Source organism: Oncorhynchus keta, chromosome 3 (assembly GCF_023373465.1).
Source record: "Oncorhynchus keta strain PuntledgeMale-10-30-2019 chromosome 3, Oket_V2, whole genome shotgun sequence".
In the NCBI taxonomy this organism is placed as follows: Eukaryota; Metazoa; Chordata; class Actinopteri; order Salmoniformes; family Salmonidae; genus Oncorhynchus; species Oncorhynchus keta.
In genome coordinates, this window is record NC_068423.1 from 1670831 (window position 1) to 1691643 (window position 20813).

At 41.2% G+C, this 20813-nt stretch overlaps 1 protein-coding gene across 1 annotated transcript in view; it reads left to right on the top strand.

Annotated features, from left to right (window-relative positions):
* The window catches only part of LOC118363666 (cadherin-23-like), a 544503-nt gene that overhangs the window by 407882 nt on the left and 115808 nt on the right, over positions 1-20813 (top strand). Inside the window, exon 35 of the mRNA XM_052486131.1 lies at positions 3781-3909. Within this exon, the coding sequence (XP_052342091.1) occupies positions 3781-3909 (129 nt within the window). The remainder of the gene's footprint in view (positions 1-3780; positions 3910-20813) is intronic.

The window sequence follows — 20813 nt, forward strand, 5'->3', positions numbered from 1 at the left end:
TTCTCTCTAAGGTTAGCCGGGACTGGGTTCTCTCTCTAAGGTTAGCCGGGACTGGGTTCTAGACTCTAAGGTTAGCCGGGACTGGGTTCTAGACTGGTTCTCTAAGGTTAGCTAGACTGGGACTGGGTTCTCTGGTTCTCTAAGGTTAGCCGACTGGACTGGGTTCTAGACTGGTTCTCTAAGGTTAGCTAGACTGGGTTCTCTCTAAGGTTAGCCGGGACTGGGTTCTCTCTCTAAGGTTAGCCGGGACTGGGTTCTCTCTCTAAGGTTAGCCGGGACTGGGTTCTCTCTCTAAGGTTAGCATGTTGAAGACTGGGTTCTGGGGGGCCAATCTCTAAGGTTAGCCGGGACTGGGTTCTCTCTCTAAGGTTAGCCGGGACTGGGTTCTCTCTCTAAGGTTAGCCGGGACTGGGTTCTCTCTCTAAGGTTAGCCGGGACTGGGTTCTCTCTCTAAGGTTAGCCGGGACTGGGTTCTCTCTCTAAGGTTAGCCGGGACTGGGTTCTCTCTCTAAGGTTAGCCGGGACTGGGTTCTCTCTCTAAGGTTAGCCGGGACTGGGTTCTCTCTCTAAGGTTAGCCGGGACTGGGTTCTCTCTCTAAGGTTAGCCGGGACTGGGTTCTCTATCTAAGGTTAGCCGGGACTGGGTTCTCTATCTAAGGTTAGCCGGGACTGGGTTCTAGCTAAAGTTAGCCGGGACTGGGTTCTAGCTAAAGTTAGCTAACTTAGAAGCAGCAAATGAGTTTGTGAAAAAAAGTAATGAGTTCAATTAAATAACTAACCTGATGGACATCTGTCCTCCCACTCCCTCTGGCCTGGGCTACCTACTACAGTTCTTATTTGGCATGTTGAAGAAGGTGGAAAGTATCCCTCTGTCCTTGTGGGGGGGCCAATGCTGGGGTGGGCCTCAATTTCTGCTTGCAGTCCCTGCCTCGGTGCACACTCCTGATAGCAGAGGCGTTCCTCTGTGGCCATCACCGGTTGGAAAGGTAGCTATGGCTATTCTACCTAGTTGTTGGTCGCTGGGAAAGGACGTTTAACTCTGGAACCTAGGTGCTAGCTAGAGACCTATCTACAACTAAAGCTAACAGAAACATAAAATTAAAGCGTTCTGGCCTTGAATTAAAATGTGAAAATCGCTGAGAATTTAACTAAATATATTGAGCGTCAATATTGTCAGGGTTTTATCACTATGTAGTTAACTAATATCTTGTGCTGCTTCCTACTGGTTGCTAATGGTGCCAAGTAGTCAAGACAGGAGAACGAAGTCACAGCCCTGAACATAGATCAAATATATAACCAATCAAGGAATGCTGCATTCTCACTTTGACTTAGACTGTAAGATCTATAATCCTAATCATGTTTATCTTTCTCCTTATTAGCAATTGCCTTTCCCCTTGTAATTAGTTGGTTTTCCGTCATTTTTGAATGGGAAAGCTAGCCGATAAAATATTGGTTTTAATTACACCAACTACACCTTTCTTGAATATTGAAATGCAAGTGGTCGTAATTCATCTTTATCTGTGATTCAAGTGTCATTGCCTATGGGATAGTGCACATTTTTCAACCCACCTTTTGCAAAAAAAAACACTAGCGAACTGATCACAGCACCATCTGATGACCATTTAGGGTATAGAGTTCTCAGCTGATGTGCCACATTTTGTTCAGGAATATGGACTATTGAGAGGAAAAGGTAAATTTAACATGCATTGGCCAATCAAAACCTAATAGTTCAAGTTCAAGTTTTATTTGTCACATGCACAAGTATGGAGAAATGCGTAACTTGCAAGCCCTACACAACAGTGCGGTAATCAATCTCAAATTGTATAACTAATAAATGGGTTAAAACAACTTTAACAAGATAGGAAGCCACAGTATATACAGGGTCAGGATAAAATTCAGGAGTAGCAGGATTAATAATAATAATAAATATTAAACAGTATGGCAGAAGTATAAGTGGTGTGGGTTGAGTGTAAGTGAAAGTGTGTGGGTGTTAGTGTGAGTGTGTGCAAGAGTGTCAGTGTAGGGGTGATAGGTGACTGGTAGCAGGAATATATAAATACTTATGGTAATATACCAATGGTAATACATACAGTGCATTCAGAAAGTATTCAGACCCCTTTGACTTTTTCCACAGTTGCGTTACACATTTATTCCAAAATGGATTAAATAAATAAAAATCTCAGAAATCTACACACAATACCCCATAATGAAAAAGCTAAAAGTTTATTTGATTTTTTTTTGCAAAGGTATTAAAAACAGAAATACCTCATTTACATAAGTATTCAGACCCTTTGCTATGAGACACGACATTGAGCTCAGGTGCATCGTGCTTCCGTTGATCATCCTTGAGATGTTTCTACAACTTGATTGGATTCAACATGTGGTAAATTCAATAGATTGGACATGATTTGGAAAGGCACACACCTGTCTATATAAGGTCCCGCGGTTGACAGTGCATGTCAGAGCAAAAACCAAGCCATGAGATTGAAGGAATCGTCTGTATATCTCCGAGACAGGATTGTGTCGAGGTACAGATCTGGGGAAGTTTAACAAAACATTTCTGCAGCATTGAAGAAGAACACAGTGGAACAGTGGCCTCAATCATTCTTAAATGGAAGAAGTTTGTAACCACCAAGACTCTTCCTAGAGTTGGCTGCCCGGCCAAACTGAGCAATCGGGGAGAAGGGTCTTAATCAGAGAGGTGACCAAGAACCCAATGGTCACTCTGACAGAGCTCTAGAGTTCCTCTGTGGAGATGGGAGAACCTTCCAGAAGGACAACCATCTCTGCAGCACTCCACCAAACAGGCCTTTATGGTAGAGTGGCCAGATGGAAGCCACTCCTCAGTAAAAGGCACATAAAAGCCCACTTGGAGTTTGCCAAAAGGCACCTAAAGACTCTCAGACAATGAGAAACAAGATTCTCTGGTCTGACGAAACCAAGATAGTACTATTTGGCCTGAATGCCAAGTGTCACATCTGTAGGAAACCTGGCACAATTTCTGCGGTAAAGCATGGTGGTGGCAGAATCGTGCTGTGGGGATGTTTTTCAGCGGCAGGGACTGGGAGACTAGTCAGGATCGATGGAAGGATGAATGGAGCAAAGTACAGAGAGATCCTTGATGATAACTTGCTCCAGAGTGCTCGGGACCTCAGACTGGGCCGAGGCAACACAGGCATGGCTTTGGGACAAGTCTGACTGTCCTGGAGTGGCCCAGCCAGAGCCTGGACTTGAAACCGATTCAACATCTCTGGAGAGACCTGAAAATAGCTGACGTGACACTCCCCATCCAACCTGACTGAGCTTGAGGTGTGCCAAGCCTGTAGTGTCAAACCCAAGAAGACTCGAGGCTGTAATCGCTGCCAACGGTGCTTGAACAGAGTCCTGAGTAAAGGTAAATGTGATATTTGTTTTAATTTTTATAAACCTGTTTTTGCTTTGTCATTATGGGGTATTGTGTGTAGATTGATAAAGGAAAAAAACAATTTAATCATTTTTAGAATAAGGTTGTAACGTAACAAAATGTTGAGAAACATTAAGGGATCTGAATACTTTCCGAATGCACTGTACATCTAAACAGAAGTAATAGTTACCAGTAACAGGATAAATAGAAACTTATGGAAATCAATAATCAATGAACATCAGCTTAGTGGTAGGAATAAATCTAAAACTATGGTTGCGTCTTACGCATGTGTACGTCTGTCTGTCTGTCCGCCCGTCTGTCTTTGTGTGAGATTGACTGACTGATGTGTGTGCATGTGTGTGTCTGTGTTATGACAGGTGCGTGCTATGGACAGCGGTGTGCCTCCCCGCTACAGAGACCTCCCTCTAATCATCAACATCCTGGACGTCAATGATAACACACCCGTCATTGAGAGACAGGTGGGCTACAATGTCAGTATCAGCGAGGTGAGTCACCCAATCACACACACATCAGTCAGTCAGCCAGTCAATCACATATACAGTCAGACACACATATGGAGATTCATTTGAGCCAAGAAAGAGCCTATGGGAGATACTGATACTGATCACCAAGTTACCTAACATCTTTGTAAGCAGCTAAGATACCGTCATATAATAACATGGATTGTCAATGGAGACACATTTTCTTAGGCGTCAAACTGCTGACATGTTCACATCATGTACTTGACGTCACGTAGACATTGTGTTCACGTGACACTTACACATCATGTGTCATATTTCAATTTATTATCTGTTAATTAATGTCTTCTGAATATCTACATGTAAATACTATCTTATTACGCCCAGTCTTATGACTAAGTCCGACAAAGACAAGTTTGTATCAGGTTAGAAAAAGCATTAGCATATAACAAGAGAAAGAAGGGATAGTATGACTAATGATGTAATTTACCAAGACAACATCAAATTGGAAAACATTTGAAAAAAATGAAGCACCCACCTAATTATCTTACCTTAAAAGATCTTATAAGACAACCCTATGCTTAGCATGACTAATGGCCCGAGACATTTAATCAATTTAATTAAACTTAGCTAAATTAGGTATATCACAAATAACTGTAACAACTTATATTTGAAATACTGTATAAGAAAAAAGATCAGACTAGTTGAGATGCAGCCACCACTCCTGTGTGGATCTCTGCCCATTTCTAAAATCAATATGGACAGTGCCCTGTATTGAAAGTTAATTTACTAACAACAAGAGGGCTTTGTTGGAGCCCTATTTAAGAAATAAGGGGTAGACTTACCTGTTTGACGGATGCAATTATGCTATATTTAAGCAATAAGGCCAGAGGGGGTGTGGTATATGGCCAATATACCACGGCTAAGGGCTGTTTTTATGCGTGACCCAATGTAGAGTGCCTGGATACAACCCTTAGCCATGGTCCATGGTACAGTGGTTGCTCAACTAAAAGTGTTGTGATTATGCTGCGGAATTTAGAGGTAATTTGTGGTTTAATACGGTACCCTGCGTCACTACTTCATTGCCCGAGACCAGCACAAGGGGGAGTTAGAGCACTGATTATGCTTTTGGGTCCCAAGGCGCTACTGTATCTCTAACTGACAATGAAGGGGCAACATAAACCAAATATAAACTGCTAATTTGTATGACTTCAAAATTGAATTTCAAATAACTGAATGATGTGGATGAAGATGATTGAATTTTGAACAATAGTGTAAGAATTGCTATTCCTCTGTCCTGCACTCGCACACCCGTCAGTATTACTTACTAAAACGACTTACTAAGGTTTTTATTCTAAGAGAATCTTAGACTACAATTAGGGTGTGGAAATGTAAGGATTATTTTGCTCTTACTGTAGTACTGTAGCATACTCCCGACTGGTCACGTTGTACAGTGCCATTATGGGCTATTAGCAGGACAATAGATACTTTGTGCAAGGAAATTGATCAGCATTAAAAACTTTGTGGATGGGGCCTCCCGAATGGCGCAGCAGTCCTTAGACTGCATTGCAGTGCAAACGGCGTTGCTACAGATCCTGGTTCGATACCTGTGCTGTCCGCGAATGGGAGACCCATGAGTCAACGGTGGGCTTTTGGTTTCTCTCCCTCTAAAAACATTCATAGGTAATTCTAAATAACAAACTGGCTTTATTTACAAATTAGTAAGAATGTCGCACCCCATGTTCAAGAATAGCCTTTTTCTCGCTGACTTTAGGTTATTTGAAAATGAAATAATCTCCAATATATCATTATTTTTAAAACTACTAAAACAACTATTGTTATTATTATTAATTCATTTGGAATTATATAAAAGCCCCTTAGATATTCTCACAGATCAGATTTTCCCTAACGAAAAATGCCCCTTAGATATTAATATAGAATCCTCCAATCCTCTAAATCTAATTATTGGCTGTGTGTCAAGTCATTGATTTAAAAAAAATTTACTGTTGCCCTACCGTAGGCGGCATGAGTCTCACTAGTGTTGAGTAATGTGCTGTTAAAAGTGGTGTAGGTCTTATTGATTTAAAAAGTTAGAAGCAATAGGATTTGAATGATAAAAAAAACCTGAATCTCTGTTTGGGTATTTGTTAGGGTGTGGAAATGTTATGCTCTTAGTACTGTAGCCTACTCCCTAACGTTACATTGTGCAGCGCCATATTTTCAAATCCATCCTCACGGAAACCCCGAGGGTTTAATTTTCATTTTCTTGGAATAGAAACACGATAATATTAATCAAATTAACTAAGCTACATTTCTTAAAATCCCATATACTATGCTCTTACAAAAAATAGTTTAAAATTCTCGAGTACAGCCAATATTGAAGGCGATCGAATGTTCCTCAAAGATGCCCTCTGGTGGTCAAACTAGCACTAACAAGCATTAATGGTAACAATGGCTTACAATTAAATAACATGCCATAGAATTATGTGGCAGCCCGCAAGGTGTGCTGCAGTATGGGAACTTGTTAGGGCTAGGGTCCTTTTTCCTCAATATCAGCCTGGCTGACGTGCCCGAAGTAAACTGCCTGTCGCTCATGCACTGTTTCCAGGATATGCATATAATTGGTACCATTGGAAGGAAAACACTTTCACGTTTGTAGAAATGTTAAAATAATGTAGGAGACTATAATACAGTAGATATGGTAGGAGAAAATCCAAAGAAATACAGGGAAATAAGTACAGAGAAATAATGAAATCCAGCTCCCAGTATGCAATTCCTATGGCTTCCACAGGGTGTCAGCAGTCTATGTTCAAGGTTTCAGCCTTGTTTCTTCCAAAATGAGTAATAAATATGAGTTTTAGTACTGGGACACACTCTTGGAAAATCGTGTTTGGGCTCGCGATGAAGACAAGACGCACCTGCTAATAATGGTTTCCTATTGAACATACTTCTTTCCGTAAGAATTATTATAGTATCTGAGGAGTCAAGAAATACATTTTGACTTGTTTTAACAAAGTTTCCTTTCTCTGAATCATGAACAAATGGATTACTCAAATCGATGGTGCCAACTAAACTGACTTTTTGGGATATAAAGAAGGATTTTATCTAACAAAACGACACTACATCTTATAGCTGGTACCCTTTGGATGACAAATCAGAGGAAGATTGTCAAAAAGTAAGCAAATATTTATTTGTGTTTGTGAATTTCTGAAACTTGTGCTGGTGGAAAAATATTTTCACCTCTTGCGACGAGCAAACCCGGATCCGGTATCGTAATCATAGCCTCAAATGCATTAGCATAACGCAGCGGACATAAATACCCCTAGAAACTTTTCCTATTCATGAAAATCGCAAATGAAATGAAATAAATATATTCAAATACAAGCTTAGCCTTTTGTTAACAACACTGTCATCTCAGATTTTCAAAATATGCGTCACAGCCAATGCTAGACAAGCATTTGTGTAAGTTTATCATGGCATAATGCTATGCTAGGCTCTGCTGGCAGCAGGCAACATTTTCACGAAAATAAGAAAAGCAACCAAATTAAATCATTTACCTTGGAAGAACTTCGGATGCTTTCACTCAGGAGACTCCCAGTTAGATAGCAAATGTTCCTTTTTTCCAAAAATATTATTTTTGTAGGCGAAATATCTCCCGTTTGCTGCAAACTTTTTTCAAAATTTGCTCCATAATATCGACAGAAACACGGCAAACGTTGTTTAGGATCCATCCTCAAGGTGTTTTTAACATATAATAATAAATTATTCGATAATATATCCGTTGAGGAAATTGGTTTCTCATAAGAAGCGATTGGAAAAATGGCTACCTCAGTAAATTACGCGAGATTTTCTGCGGGAGACACCATGTGACCACAAGCTATATATGGTCCCTTACGGCCATTCGTCAATGGAATTGCCTAAAAAGACGGCACAATGCTGTAGACACCTTGGGGAATGCGTGGAAAACGTAAGCTCATTCGTAGCTCATTCACAGCCATATAAGGAGTCATTGGCATGAGGCGGTTTCAAAAAACGCGGCACTTCCTGATTGGATTTTTATCTGGGTTTCGCCTGTAACATCAGTTCTGTGTTTTGGAAACGTCAGAGTGTCTTCTTTCCAAAGATGTCATTTATATGCATAGTCGGATCTTTTCGTGTCAAAATATCTTGTTTAAAACGGGAACGTTTTTCATCCAAAATTAATAGCGCCCCCTAATGCATAACTGGTTAATGTGGGGCGCCGCACGGCATGCTTTCGCTGTAATGGCTACTGTAAATCGAACAGCGCAGTTAGATTAACAAGAATAAGCTTTCAACCGATAATAGACACTTGTATGTACATACATGTTCAAAATCCATAATTTTTATGATTATTTGAATTGCGCGCCCTCCAGTTTCACCGGAAGTTGCTAGCGGAACACCTAGCCCTAAGAGAACCACTGTACAGTCGTGGCCAAAAGTTTTGAGAATGACACAAATATACATTTTCACCAAGTCTGCTGCCTCAGTTTGTATGACGGCAATTTATATATACTCCAGAATGTAATGAAGAGTGATCAGATGAATTGCAATTAATTGCAAAGTACCTATTTGCCATGCAAATTAACTGAATCCCCCCAAAACATTTCCACTTCATTTCAGCCCTGCCACCAAAGGACGAGCTGACATGTCAGTGATTCTCTCATTAACAAAGGTTTGAGTGTTACATTTACATTTACATTTAAGTCATTTAGCAGACGCTCTTATCCAGAGCGACTTACAAATTGGTGCATTCACCTTATGACATCGTGTTGACGAGGACACGGCTGGACATCACTCTGTCATGCTGATTGAGTTTGAATAACAGACTGGAAGATTCAAAAGGGTGGTGCTTGGAATCATTGTTCTTCAAGTCAAATGAAATGTATTTATATAGCTTCATACATCAGCTTATATCTCAAAGTGCTGTACAGAAAACCAGCCTAAAATCCCAAACAGCAAGCAATGCAGGTGTAGAAGAACGGTGGCTAGGAAACACTCCCTAGAAAGGCCAAAACCGAGAAAGAAACATAGAGAGGAACCAGGCTATGAGGGGTGGCCAGTCCTCTTTTGGCTGTGCCGGGTGGAGATTATAACAGAACATTGCCAAGATGTTCAAATGTTCATTAATGACCAGCATGGTCAAATAATAATAATCACAGTAGTTGTCGAGGGTGTAGCAAGTCAGCACCTAGTAAATTTCAGTTGGCTTTTCATAGCCGATCATTAAGAGTATCTCTACCACTCCTGCTGTCTCTAGAGAGTTGAAAACGGCATGTTTGGGACAGATAGCACGTCCGGTGAACAGGTCAGAATCCCATAGCCACAGGCAGAACAGTTGAAACTGGAGGAGCAGCACGGTCAGGTGGACTGGGGACAGCAAGGAGTCCTCATGCCAGGTAGTCCTGAGGCAGGGTCCTAGGGCTCAGGTCCTCCTCAGAGAGAGAAAGAGAGGATTAGAGAGAGCACACTTAAAATTCACACAGGACACCGGATAAGACAGGAGAAGTACTCCAGATATAACATACTAACCCGAGCCGCCCGACACATAAACTACTCCAGCATAAATACTGGAGGCTGAGACAGGAGGGGTCAGGAGACACTGTGGCCCCATCTGATGATACCCCCGGACAGGGCGAAACAGGAAGGATATAACCCTACCCACTTTGCCAAAGCACAGCCCCCACACCACAAGAGGGATATCTTGAATCACCAACTTACCATCCTGTGACAAGCCCAACTATAGCCCAAAGATCTCCGCCACGGCACAACCCAAGGAGGGGTGCCAACCCAGACAGGAAGATCACATTCATGACTCAACCCACTCAAGTGACGCACCCCTTCTAGGGACGGCATGAAAGAGCACCAGTAAGCCCAACCCCTGTAATTTTTGTATTTTATTTTATTTCACCTTTATTTCACCTATTTAACCAGGTAGGCTAGTTGAGAACAAGTTCTCATTTGCAACTGCGACCTGGCCAAGATAAAGCATAGCAGTGTGAGCAGACAACACAGAGTTACACATGGAGTAAACAATTAACAAGTCAATAACACAATAGGAAAAAAAAGGGGAGTCTACATACATCGTGTGCAAAAGGCATGAGGTAGACAAATAATTACAATTTTGCAGATTAACACTGGAGTGATAAATGATCAGATGGTCATATACAGGTAGAGATATTGGTGTGCAAAAGAGCAGAAAAGTAAATAAATAAAAACAGTATGGGGATGAGGTAGGTAAAAATGGGTGGGCTATTTGCCGATAGACTATGTACAGCTGCAGCGATCGGTTAGCTGCTCAGATAGCAGATGTTTGAAGTTGGTGAGGGAGATAAAAGTCTCCAACTTCAGCGATTTTTGCAATTTGTTCCAGTCACAGGCAGCAGAGAACTGGAACGAAAGGCGGCCAAATGAGGTGTTGGCTTTAGGGATGATGAGTGAGATACACCTGCTGGAGCACGTGCTACGTATGGGTGTTGCCATCGTGACCAGTGAACTGAGATAAGGCGGAGCTTTACCTAGCATGGACTTGTAGATGACCTAGAGCCAGTGGGTCTGGCGACGAATATGTAGCGAGGGTGGTATAAGTGGGTGGTATAAGGTGCTTTAGTGACAAAACAGATGGCACTGTGATAAACTGCATCCAGTTTGCTGAGTAGAGTGTTGGAAGCAATTTTGTAGATGACATCGCCGAAGTCGAGGATCGGTAGGATAGTCAGTTTTACTAGGGTAAGTTTGGCGGCGTGAGTGAAGGAGGCTTTGTTGCGGAATAGAAAGCCGAATCTTGATTTGATTTTCGATTGGAGATGTTTGATATGAGTCTGGAAGGAGAGTTTACAGTCTAGCCAGACACCTAGGTACATATAGATGTCCACATATTCAAGGTTGGGACCATCCAGGGTGGTGATGCTGGTCAGGTGTGCGGGTGCAGGCAGCGAACGGTTGAAAAGCATGCATTTGGTTTTACTAGCGTTTAAGAGCAGTTGGAGGTCACGGAAGGAGTGTTGTATGGCATTGAAGCTTGTTTGGAGGTTAGATAGCACAGTGTCCAAGGACGGGCCGGAAGTATATAGAATGGTGTCGTCTGCGTAGAGGTGGATCAGGGAATCGCCCGCAGCAAGAGCAACATCATTGATATATACAGAAAAAAAGAGTCGGCCCGAGGATTGAACCATGTGGCACCCCCATAGAGACTTCGAGGACCGGACAGCATGCCCTCCGATTTGACACACTGAACTCTGTCCGCAAAGTAATTGGTGAACCAGGCAAGGCAGTCATCCGAAAAACCGAGGCTACTGAGTCTGCCGATAAGAATATGGTGATTGACCGAGTCGAAAGCCTTGGCAAGGTCGATGAAGACAGCTGCACAGTACTGTCTTTTATCGGTGGTGGTTATGATATCGTTTAGTACCTTGAGCGTGGCTGAGGTGCACCCGTGACCGGCTCGGAAACCAGATTGCACAGCGGAGAAGGTACGGTGGGATTCGAGATGGTCAGTGACCTGTTTGTTGACTTGACTTTCAAAGACCTTAGATAGATAGATAGGCAGGGCAGGATGGATATAGGTCTGTAACAGTTTGGGTCCAGGGTGTCTCCCCCTCTGAAGAGGGGGATGACTGCGGCAGCTTTCCAGTCCTTGGGGATCTCAGACGATATGAAAGAGAGGTTGAACAGGCTGGTAATAGGGGTTGCGACAATGGCAGCGGATAGTTTCAGAAATAGAGGGTCCAGATTGTCAAGCCCAGCTGATTTGTACGGGTCCAGGTTTTGCAGCTCTTTCAGAACATCTGCTATCTGGATTTGGGTAAAGGAGAACCTGGAGAGGCTCCGCCCCCGACAGATAACATCTAAACCAGACCAGAACTTGTCCGTGTAGACCAATTTGGTTTTCCAATCTCTCCAAAAGAATGTGGTGATCAATGGTATCAAAAGCAGCACTAAGGTCAAGGAGCACGAGGACAGATGCAGAGCCTCGGTCTGATGCCATTACAAGGTAATTTACCACCTTAACAAGTGCAGTCTCAGTGTTATGATGGCGTCTAAAACCAGACTGAAGCATTTCGTATACATTGTTTGTCTTCAGGAAGGCAGTGAGTTGCTGCGCCAACAACCTTTTCTAAAAATGTTGAGGGGAATGGAAGATTCGATATAGGCCGATAGTTTTTTAAATATTTTCTGGGTCAAGGTTTGGATTTTTCAAAAGAGACTTTATTACTGCCACTTTTAGTGAGTTTGGTACACATCCGGTGGATAGACAGCCGTTTATTATGTTCAACATAGGAGGGCCAAGCACAGGAAGCAGCTCTTTCAGTAGTTTAGTTGGAATAGGGTCCAGTGTGCAACTTGGAGGTTTTAGAGGCCATGATTATTTTCATCATTGTGTCAAGAGATATAGTACTAAAACACTTGAGTGTCTCTCTTGATCCTAGGTCCTGGCAGAGTTGTGCAGACTCAGGACAACTGAGCTTTGAAGGAATACGCAGATTTAAAGAGGAGTCTGTAATTTGCTTTCGAATAATCATGATCTTTTCCACAAATGTATTACTTCTGAAGTGAAAGCAATCCTCACTTGGGGAATGCTGCTTCTTAGTTAGCTTTGCGACAGTATCAAAAATAAATTTTGGATTGTTCTTATTTTCCTCAATTAAGTTGGAAAAATAGGATGATCGAGCAGCAGTGAGGGCTCTTCGATACTGCACGGTACTGTCTTTCCAAGCTAGTCGGAAGGCTTCCAGTTTGGTGTGGCGCCATTTCCGTTCCAATCTTCTGGAAGCTTGCTTCAGAGCTCGGGTATTTTCTGTATACCAGGGAGCTAGTTTCTTATGAGAAATATTTGTAGTTTAGGAGTGCAACTGTATCTAGGGTATTGCGCAACGTTAAATTGAGTTCCTCAGTTAGGTGGTTAACTGATTTTTGTCCTCTGACGTCCTTGGGTAGGCAGAGGGAGTCTGGAAGGGCATCAAGGAATCTTTGTGTTGTCTATGAATTTATAGCATGACTTTTGATACTCCTTGGTTGGGGTCTGAGCAGATTATTTGTTGCAATTGCAAACATAATAAAATGGTGGTCCGATAGTCCAGGATTATGAGGAAAAACATTAAGATCCACAACATTTATTCCATGGGACAAAACTAGGTCCAGAGTATGACTGTGACATTGAGTAGGTCCAGAGACATGTTGGACAAAACCCACTGAGTCGATGATGGCTCCGAAAGCCTTTTGGAGTGGGTCTGTGGACTTTTCCATGTGAATATTAAAGTCACCAAAAATGTTAATATTAACTGCTATGAGTACAAGGTCCGATAGGAATTCAGGGAACTCAATGAGGAACGCTGTATATGGCCCAGGAGGCCTGTAAACAGTAGCTATAAAAAGTGATTGAGTAGGCTGCATAGATTTCATGAGTAGAAGCTCAAAAGACGAAAACATCATTCTTTTGCTCATTGTAATTTGCTATCGTAAATTTTAGCAACATCTCCGCCTTTCCGGGATGCACTGGGGATATGGTCACTAGTGTAACCAGGTGGTGAGGCCTCATTTAACACAGTAAATTCATCAGGCTTAAGCCATGTTTCAGTCAGGCCAATCACATCGAGATGATGATCAGTGATAAGTTCATTGACTATAACTGCCTTTGGATTTAGGGATCTAACATTAAGTAGCCCTATTTTGAGATATGAGGTATCACGATCTCTTTCAATAATGGCAGGAATGGAGGTGGTCTTTACCCTAGTGAGATTGCTAAGGCGAACACCGCCATGTTTCGTTTTGCCCAACCTTGGTCAAGGCACAGACACCACAGACACGGTCTCAATGGGGATAGCTGAGCTGACTACACTGACTGTGCTAGTGGCAGACTCCACTAAGGTGGCAGGCTGGCTAACAGCCTGAGGAGGCTGCCTAACAGCTAGAGGAGTTAGAGCCATGTCTATGTTAGTAGATAAGATGAGAGCACCCCTCCAGCTAGGATGGAGTCCGTCACTCCTCAACAGGCCAGGCTTGGTTCTGTTTGTGGGTGAGTCCCAGAAAGAGGGCCAATAATCAACAAATTCTATCTTTTGTGAGCGGCAGAAAACAGTTTTCAACGAGTGATTGTGTTGTGAGACTCTGCTGTAGAGCTCATCACTCCCCCTAACTGGGAGGGGGCCAGAGACCCCTGTCAACCATGGTAACCATGCAAGGAAACACATGCCATCATCATTGCTTTGCACAAAAAGGGGATCATCAAGAACTTCAAGGAGAGCGGTTCAACTGTTGTGAAGAAGGCTTCAGGGTGCCCAATAAACTCCAGCAAGCGCCAGGACAGTCTCCTAAAGTTGATTCAGCTGTGGGATCGGGGCACCACCAGTACAGAGCTTGCTCAGGAATGGCAGCAGGCAGGTGTGAGTGCATCTGCACGCACAGTGAGGGGAAGACTTTTGGAGGATGGCTTGGTGTCAAGAAGGGCAGCAAATAAGCCACTTCTCTCCAGGAAAAACATCAGGGACAGACTGATATTCTGCCAAAAGTCATTTTCTCTGATGAATCCCCTTTCCGATTGTTTGGGGCATCCGGAAAAAAGCTTGTCCGGAGAAGACAAGGTGAGCGCTACCATCAGTCTAGTGTCATGCCAACAGTAAAGCATCCTGAGACCATTCATGTGTGGGGTTGCTTCTCAGCCAAGGGAGTGGGCTCACTCACAGTTGTGCCTAAGAACACAGCCATGAATAAAGAATGGTACCAAAACATCCTCCGAGAGCAACTTCTCCCAACTATCCTGAAACAGTTTGGTGACGAACAATGCCTTTTCCAGCATGATGGAGCACCTTGCCATAATTAAAAGGTGATAACTAAGTGGCTCGGGGAACAAAACATCGATATTTTGGGTCCGTGGCTAGGAAACATTAATCCCATTGAGAACTTGTGGTCAATCCTCAAGAGGCGGGTGGACAAACAAAAACTCACAAATTCTGACAAACTCCAAGCATTGATTATGCAAGAATGGGATGCCATCAGTCAGGATGTGGCCCAGAAGTTATTTCACAGCATGCCAGGGCGGATTGCAGAGGTCTTGAAAAAGAAGGGTCAACACTGCAAATATTAACTCTTTTCATCAACTTCATGTAATTGTCAATTAAAGCCTTTAACACTTATGAAATGCTTGTATTTATACTTCAGTATTCCATAGTAACATCTGACAAAAATATCTAAAGACACTGAAGCAGCAAACTTTGTGGAAATTAATATTTGTGTCATTCTCAAAACTTTTGGCCACGACTGTATATTGGCCATATACCAAAAACCCCTGAGGTGCCTTATTGCTATTATAAACTGGTTACTGATGTAATTAAAGAGGTAATAATACATGTTTTGTCATACCCATGGTATACAATCTGATATACAATGGCTGTCAGCCAATCAGCATTCAAGGATCAAACCACGCAGTTTATAATTGTTGTTATTTTCTCCAATAGGGACCGTCTCCCCTGATCACATCAAAGGTCCCCCGTAACCCCAGTTTTAACTGACAGTTAACCTCTCTTTGCAAATTGAATGAATATGATGAAACACGGATAGACACTAATGAGAAATAATTGTTTACGTTTGTTTATTTTTTATTGTTAACATTTTTTGGGAAGCCTGACTTACCTTTACATCCATGAATACCTGTAACTTTGTGGGCCGAAGGTCATTTCACTTATGGTGTTTAATAGATCAATCAAATGGTGTGTGCACAGAGCACTGTCCAGATGCTGGAATTATTTTGGATTAGACAAAAATGCTCATGGAACCAAGTTAACCTACTTTTTCAAGGGATTTGTTTGACAACCAGATGAAACATCATGACTGTTTGTGTTCATGACACATTTAACATCTTGAAGCTAGGGGGCACTATTTTTATGTTTGGATAAACAACGTTCCCAAAGTAAACAGCCTATTTCTCAGGACCAGATGCTAGAATATGCATATAATTGACAGATTAGGATAGAAAACACTCTAAAGTTTCCAAAACTGTCAAAATATTGTCTGTGAGTATAACAGAACTGATATTGCAGGCGAAACCCCGAGAAAAATCAAACCAGGAAGTGGCTTCTATTTTGAAAACTCCATGTTCCATAGCCTCCCATTGATCCATTTAAAGGGATATCAACCAGATTCCTTTTCCTATCGCTTCCTCAAGGTGTCAACAGTCTTCAGACATAGTTTCATGCTTTTATTTTGAAGAATGAGTGTGAACGACCACAATGCGTAAGTGGATAGGTGGGGGCTCTCAGAGTGAATTGTGTGCAAAAGAGAAAGACTCCCAGTCCTAGTGAAAAGCCAACTGTCCCGGTTGATATATTATCAAATAGATATTTGAAAAACACCCTGAGGATTGATTATAAAAAACGTCTGACATGTTTCTGTGGACATTAGGGATATAATTTGGAATTTTTGTCTGCGTTGTGACCGCTCTTTCCGGTGGATTCCTGGGCATAACGCACCAAACGAACGGAGGTATTTTGATATAAAAAATATCTTTATGGATCAAAAGGAACATTTGTTGTAACTGGGAGTCTCGTGAGTGAAAACATCCGAAGATCATGAAAGGTAAACGATTAATTTGATTGCTTTTCTGATTTCCGTGACCAAGATACCTGATGCTGTGTACTTATTGTTTTTTCGAGCGATCGATAAACTTACACACGCTTGTATTGCTTTCACTGTGAAGCATAATTTAAAAATCTGAGATGACAGTTGGATTAACAAAAGGCTAACCTGTGTTTTGCAATATTTTACTTGTGATTTCATGAATATGAATATTTTCTAGTAATATTATTTGACTGTGGCGCTATGCTATTCAGCGTTGCTGATGATAATTATATCGGATCCGGTATGGTAACGGTAAAGCATTTTCTATGTTAAATTTCGGCCTACATGTCTTAACTATAAAACCCCATTAACTCTGGGATATGTGGGACACGAGCGTCACACCTGGCCAAAAGCCAGTGAAAATGCAGAGTGCCAAATTCAAATAAATTACTATAAAAATCTAACTGACACTACCTTTCTGGTCATACGCCTCTATCTAACAGTACACTTGAAGTGACCCTCGTTTTGAACAGGGCTACTTCTTCATTACACAAAGGAAAAACCACAACCAATTTCTAAAGACTGGTGACATCCAGTGGAAATGGTAGGAACTGCAAGAAGGCCCCTTAGAAATCTGGATTCCCAATGAAAAAAATTGAAAAGAGAGTGACCTAAAAAATTTAAAATATATGAAGGGTTTTTCCTCTGGGTTTCATCTGCTACATAAGTTATGTAAGGGAATACCCCCTGTATTGGACAAAAATGAATGGCATGTCATTGGCATCGGACAAACCATATACACATTGGCCAATACCACCCACCCGGCGTTGATTCATCCAAAGTGTATTGCAAATGCCATATGGTAATTGCCAGTTGTAACACTTTAAAAATTCAACAGGGGGCAAATGCGCTCCACCGGGGTTTTTCATATTGGATATGTAACCCAAATTAATGTCCAAAAGTAAAATTTTGAAAAAATGAACTTTTTTTTCAAAAACTTATCACCCCTTAAAAAAGTGCTTTCTGGACCGTTTTTCGAAATTCTTTCGATTTTTTGTCAATTACACATGTGTAAGAACTGTATGAATATACTTTTGTCCAATTTTATTATCATAATTTTTTTAATTTTTTTATATGCGCATAAGGAATATGTTTTGTCCAATTCCAATATGATTTCATAGGAAGTCAAAGTCAAAAGTCAAAAATGTCAAAATTTTGTAAAAACTTCACACACCCATAAAAAGTGCTTTCTGGACCGTTTTTCGAAATTCTTTCGATTTTTTGTCAATTACACATGTGTAAGAACTGTATGAATATACTTTTGTCCAATTTTATTATCATAATTTTTTTTTTTTTTTTACATGCGCATAAGGAATATGTTTTGTCCAATTCCAATATGATTTCATAGGAAGTCAAAGTCAAAAGTCAAAAATGTCAAAATTTTGTAAAAACTTCACACACCCTTAAAAAGTGCTTTCTGGACCGTTTTTTGAAATTCTTTCAATTTTTTGTCAATTACACATGTGTAAGAACTGTATGAATATACTTTTGTCCAATTTTATTATCATATTTTTTTATATATTTTTTTAAATTGTGCATAAGGATTTTTTTTGTGGGCCAAATGACGTAAGAAATTTGACATGCTCAAAAATCCTGCAGAAATGCAAAATTGACTGGCCTGATGAACTCGGGATGGCCGGGCAGTGATAGTTGTACATTTCCATCACTCGTTGTGTTGATTTCATCATGTCCATTAGGTGATGTTTTTACACTATAGAATCATATTGCAAGTGCGCGCGCATTTGCAATATGTTTCAATGTGCATTTACCATATGAAATTTGACATGCTCAAAAATGCAAAATTGACTGGTCTGATGGACACAGGATGGCCGAGCAGTGATAGTTGTACATTTCCATCACTCGTTGTGTTGATTTCATCATGTCCATTAGGTGATGTTTTTCACTATAGAATCATATTGCAAGTGCACGTGCATTTGCAATATGTTTCAATGTGCATTTACCATATGAAATTTGACCTTGCTCAAAAATGCAAAATTGACTGGTCTGATGAACACAGGATGGCCGAGCAGTGATAGTTGTACATTTCCATCACTCGTTGTGTTGATTTCATCATCTCCGTTAGGTGATGTTTTTACACTATAGAATCATATTGCAAATGCACGTGCATTGTTGTGCAACTGGTAACCCAAAAATAAAAATATGGTTGTAAATGCATTTACGGTCATTCTGATATTAATGCTCGCTATGGGAACACAGGATGGCCGGGCAGTGATAGTTGTACATTTCCATCACTCGTTGTGTTGATTTCATCATGTCCATTAGGTGATGTTTTACACTATAGAATCATATTGCAAGTGCGCGCATTTGCAATATGTTTCAATGTGCATTTACCATATGAAATTTGACATGCTCAAAATGCAAAATTGACTGGTCTGATGGACACAGGATGGCCGAGCAGTGATAGTTGTACATTTCCATCACTCGTTGTGTTGATTTCATCATGTCCATTAGGTGATGTTTTTCACTATAGAATCATATTGCAAGTGCACGTGCATTTGCAATATGTTTCAATGTGCATTACCATATGAAATTTGACATGCTCAAAAATGCAAAATTGACTGGTCTGATGAACACAGGATGGCTGAGCAGTGATAGTTGTACATTTCCATCACCTGTTGTGTTGATTTCATCATGTCCATTTGTTTATGTTTTCTCACTTTTGCAAAGTCACTGTGCATTTGCAATATGGTTCAATGGGCAGGTACCATCACGAATTTGTCATGCTATAAAAATCCTGCAGGAATGTGAAATTGACTGGTCTGATGAACACAGGATGGCCGAGCAGTGATAGTTGTACATTTCCATCACTTGTTGTGTTGATTTCATCATGTCCATTAGGTGATGTTTTTCACTATAGAATCATATTGCAAATGCACGTGCATTGTTGTGCAACTGGTAACCCAAAAATTAAAATATGGTTGTAAATGCATTTACCGGGACTCCTATTATCCATGCCCGCTATGGGAGTACCCTACTATGGCCCTCTATCTATGGGGGCAGTCCTGAGTGCTTTATGGACTGTTTAAAATATTCTGATGGATAGGTGCATGTTGTGCAACTGGTGATTGAAAATAGGCACCTGGTAACCCAAAAATGAAAATATGGTTGTGAATGCATTTACCGGTCATTCTGATATTAATGCCCGCTATGGGAACACAGGATGGCCGAGCAGTGATAGTTGTACATTTCCATCACTCGTTGTGTTGATTTCATCATGTCCATTAGGTGATGTTTTTACACTATAGAATCATATTGCAAGTGCGCGCGCATTTGCAATATGTTTCAATGTGCATTTACCATATGAAATTTGACATGCTCAAAAATGCAAAATTGACTGGTCTGATGGACACAGGATGGCCGAGCAGTGATAGTTGTACATTTCCATCACTCGTTGTGTTGATTTCATCATGTCCATTAGGTGATGTTTTTCACTATAGAATCATATTGCAAGTGCGCGCATTTGCAATATGTTTCAATGTGCATTTACCATATGAAATTTGACATGCTCAAAAATGCAAAATTGACTGGTCTGATGAACACAGGATGGCTGAGCAGTGATAGTTGTACATTTCCATCACCTGTTGTGTTGATTTCATCATGTCCATTTGTTTATGTTTTCTCACTTTTGCAAAGTCACTGTGCATTTGCAATATGGTTCAATGGGCAGGTACCATCACGAATTTGTCATGCTATAAAAATCCTGCAGGAATGTGAAATTGACTGGCCCGATGAACTCGGGATAGCTGGGCAGTGATTCTGGTTCATCTCCATGGCTCGTTAGGGTTGATTTCAGAATGTCACTTTTGGTGATGGTCCCTCTCCGTTTAAACATATTGCTAATGTACAAAAGTCAACTAGCAAGTCAGTGTCCATCAGTCAATTAGATGTCATTTTGACACCAAACTGATACCAATTGACACCAAACCCACTTTTTCCAACTCATTTAGAAGCCAACTATCATATATGTCAGAGCAGGCCCATAATTCACAGCGCCTTTAGTTTAAAACATAATAAAAACGTAAAACACATAGTTACGTTCTAGCTGCGGGTCCAGGTCAGACATTATGTGAAGGCCTATGTGAGGCGACCCCGAATCCCGAGTTTCGGCTCGATAGGTCCTTCGGTGCCCGAGTAAAACCCTAATTGGTGCTGAAAATCCACTTTTTCCATGCCTTGCTATGGGGTCCTTGAATGAGCTATCGGACCGAAACGTTGGGGTCCGTCTCTATGGGCCGAGCCGGTTCCAATGCACCTAGTCTTGTGTCTCTGAGACTTTTCTA